The sequence below is a fragment of the Cyprinodon variegatus genome, unplaced genomic scaffold (assembly GCF_000732505.1).
Source record: "Cyprinodon variegatus isolate N-32 unplaced genomic scaffold, C_variegatus-1.0 Scaffold354, whole genome shotgun sequence".
NCBI lineage: Eukaryota > Metazoa > Chordata > Actinopteri > Cyprinodontiformes > Cyprinodontidae > Cyprinodon > Cyprinodon variegatus.
The window spans coordinates 63,229-64,704 of NW_015150807.1; the positions used below are offsets into that span (position 1 = coordinate 63,229).

The 1,476-nt window shown below is 48.8% G+C and overlaps 1 protein-coding gene across 2 annotated transcripts in view; it reads left to right on the forward strand.

Annotated features, from left to right (window-relative positions):
- The window catches only part of papd7 (PAP associated domain containing 7), an 18,905-nt gene continuing 17,429 nt past the window's right edge, over positions 1-1,476 (forward strand). The window contains exon 1 of one of the 2 annotated variants that reach the window (XM_015385988.1): positions 1-952. In XM_015385988.1, coding sequence (XP_015241474.1) covers positions 240-952 — 713 coding nt within the window. In that variant the 5' untranslated portion in view covers positions 1-239. The remainder of the gene's footprint in view (positions 953-1,476) is intronic. The other variant, XM_015385987.1, reaches the window with a different exon arrangement.

Below are 1,476 nucleotides of genomic sequence, written 5' to 3' on the forward strand. Positions count from 1 at the left end.
CATATTGGATTCCCGTAGGTTTCACAGCATTCTTAGCAGCTTACGAGGGACAGTTTTTATTAATGGTCCCGTTATCAGTTTAATTTTTTTATTTATTTCACCTCTCGCAGCAAAACCCCGAACAGTACAGCGAGCCACGTTAGATCCAGGCAGCGGCGCAGATTCAAAACGGGCTCGCTTACGACAGGTTACTTGTCGGGGGAGGGGAGGGGGGGGAGGTTACCAGTCATCGGACTTGAATGGATCCGAGGGTAGCTTGGATCCAGCCGGAGCAGAAAGGACCTGCGAACGCCTTATGGATGCAAATCTGGGAGACCTCTCAGGGAGTGAGGACGCTCTCCGCTCACAAGCCGAGCCACGCTCAGTGTGTGAGCTATGCGGCTTTAATGGCTTTAAATAATGCGGCGGCATCGTGCAAGAGCGTCCGCAGCCCCAGCAACGGCCGGAGTAACGGCAGCGGCCATCGCGGCGTCGTGAGCTGCTCCGCGAACAGCAGCGGCAGTACAGGCGGGACACCGATGTCCAACGGGAACCTCCCAGCGAAGGAAGACACCGAGGTAAAGACGCCGATCCAGAAGCCTGCTTCTGCCTCCCAGGAATCGGGGACAGAAAGTCCCGTTTCTAGGAGCTCGCTCTACGAAAGGACCTCGGGTGGAAATGTGGGGGGGATCGGCGGTGGCGATCTAGGCGACAGCGTGGAAAACGACGCCGACCTGTATCATCATCAACGCAACCTGGACGCTTTTAATCTGCAGCGGATCTGCGCGAAGCAGCATCAGGTTTACTCCGCTGCAGCGGATCACCACACACTCGGTCTGCATCCGGACCGGAGGAAAAGCGACAACAAGGCCAGCACCTATGGGATGAATTACCTGCTTTCGAACTGCACTAATGGAAATCATGTGAATTGGACGCCGTGGAAGAAGAGGAAATACAGCTCTGGAGTGCTCGGGTGAGTAACGCCTCTCTTTCTGTCCACTATTCAAGACTTTTAGCTTACATTCATCAAAATATGTTTAACTAAATTAAAAAAGTACAACAACACAGTGGAGTAGTTAACCTTTTATTTAATACCTCTGGGTTTTTTTCTGCTTTCTGTCCGTTAGCTGGACTAGCAGGCGTACTGCCGTTGAGCAGCGTACGTGAACGCAGCAGCCGCGTTCAAATTCTCCTCTTGTTCCATACGTAGCGCTGTTCTGTCAGAGACCAAGTATGGCAGGCCGTTTTGACATTTATTTATTCATTTGTTGATCTCTAAAATAAGATTCTTCCTAGTCAAAACTACATTCCTACTAGCCAGAGATGTACATATACCGTAGATATCCTTAATTACATTTTTGCTGGCAGAAAGTACATTTCAGGCTGCCAAAAATATGATTGTACTAGTAAGTCTAAACTTTCAAATATCTAGAAATCTTTACAAATTTTAAGTGGCGTTATTAAAATTGAGATATCTGGAATTGTAATTTAACTAGT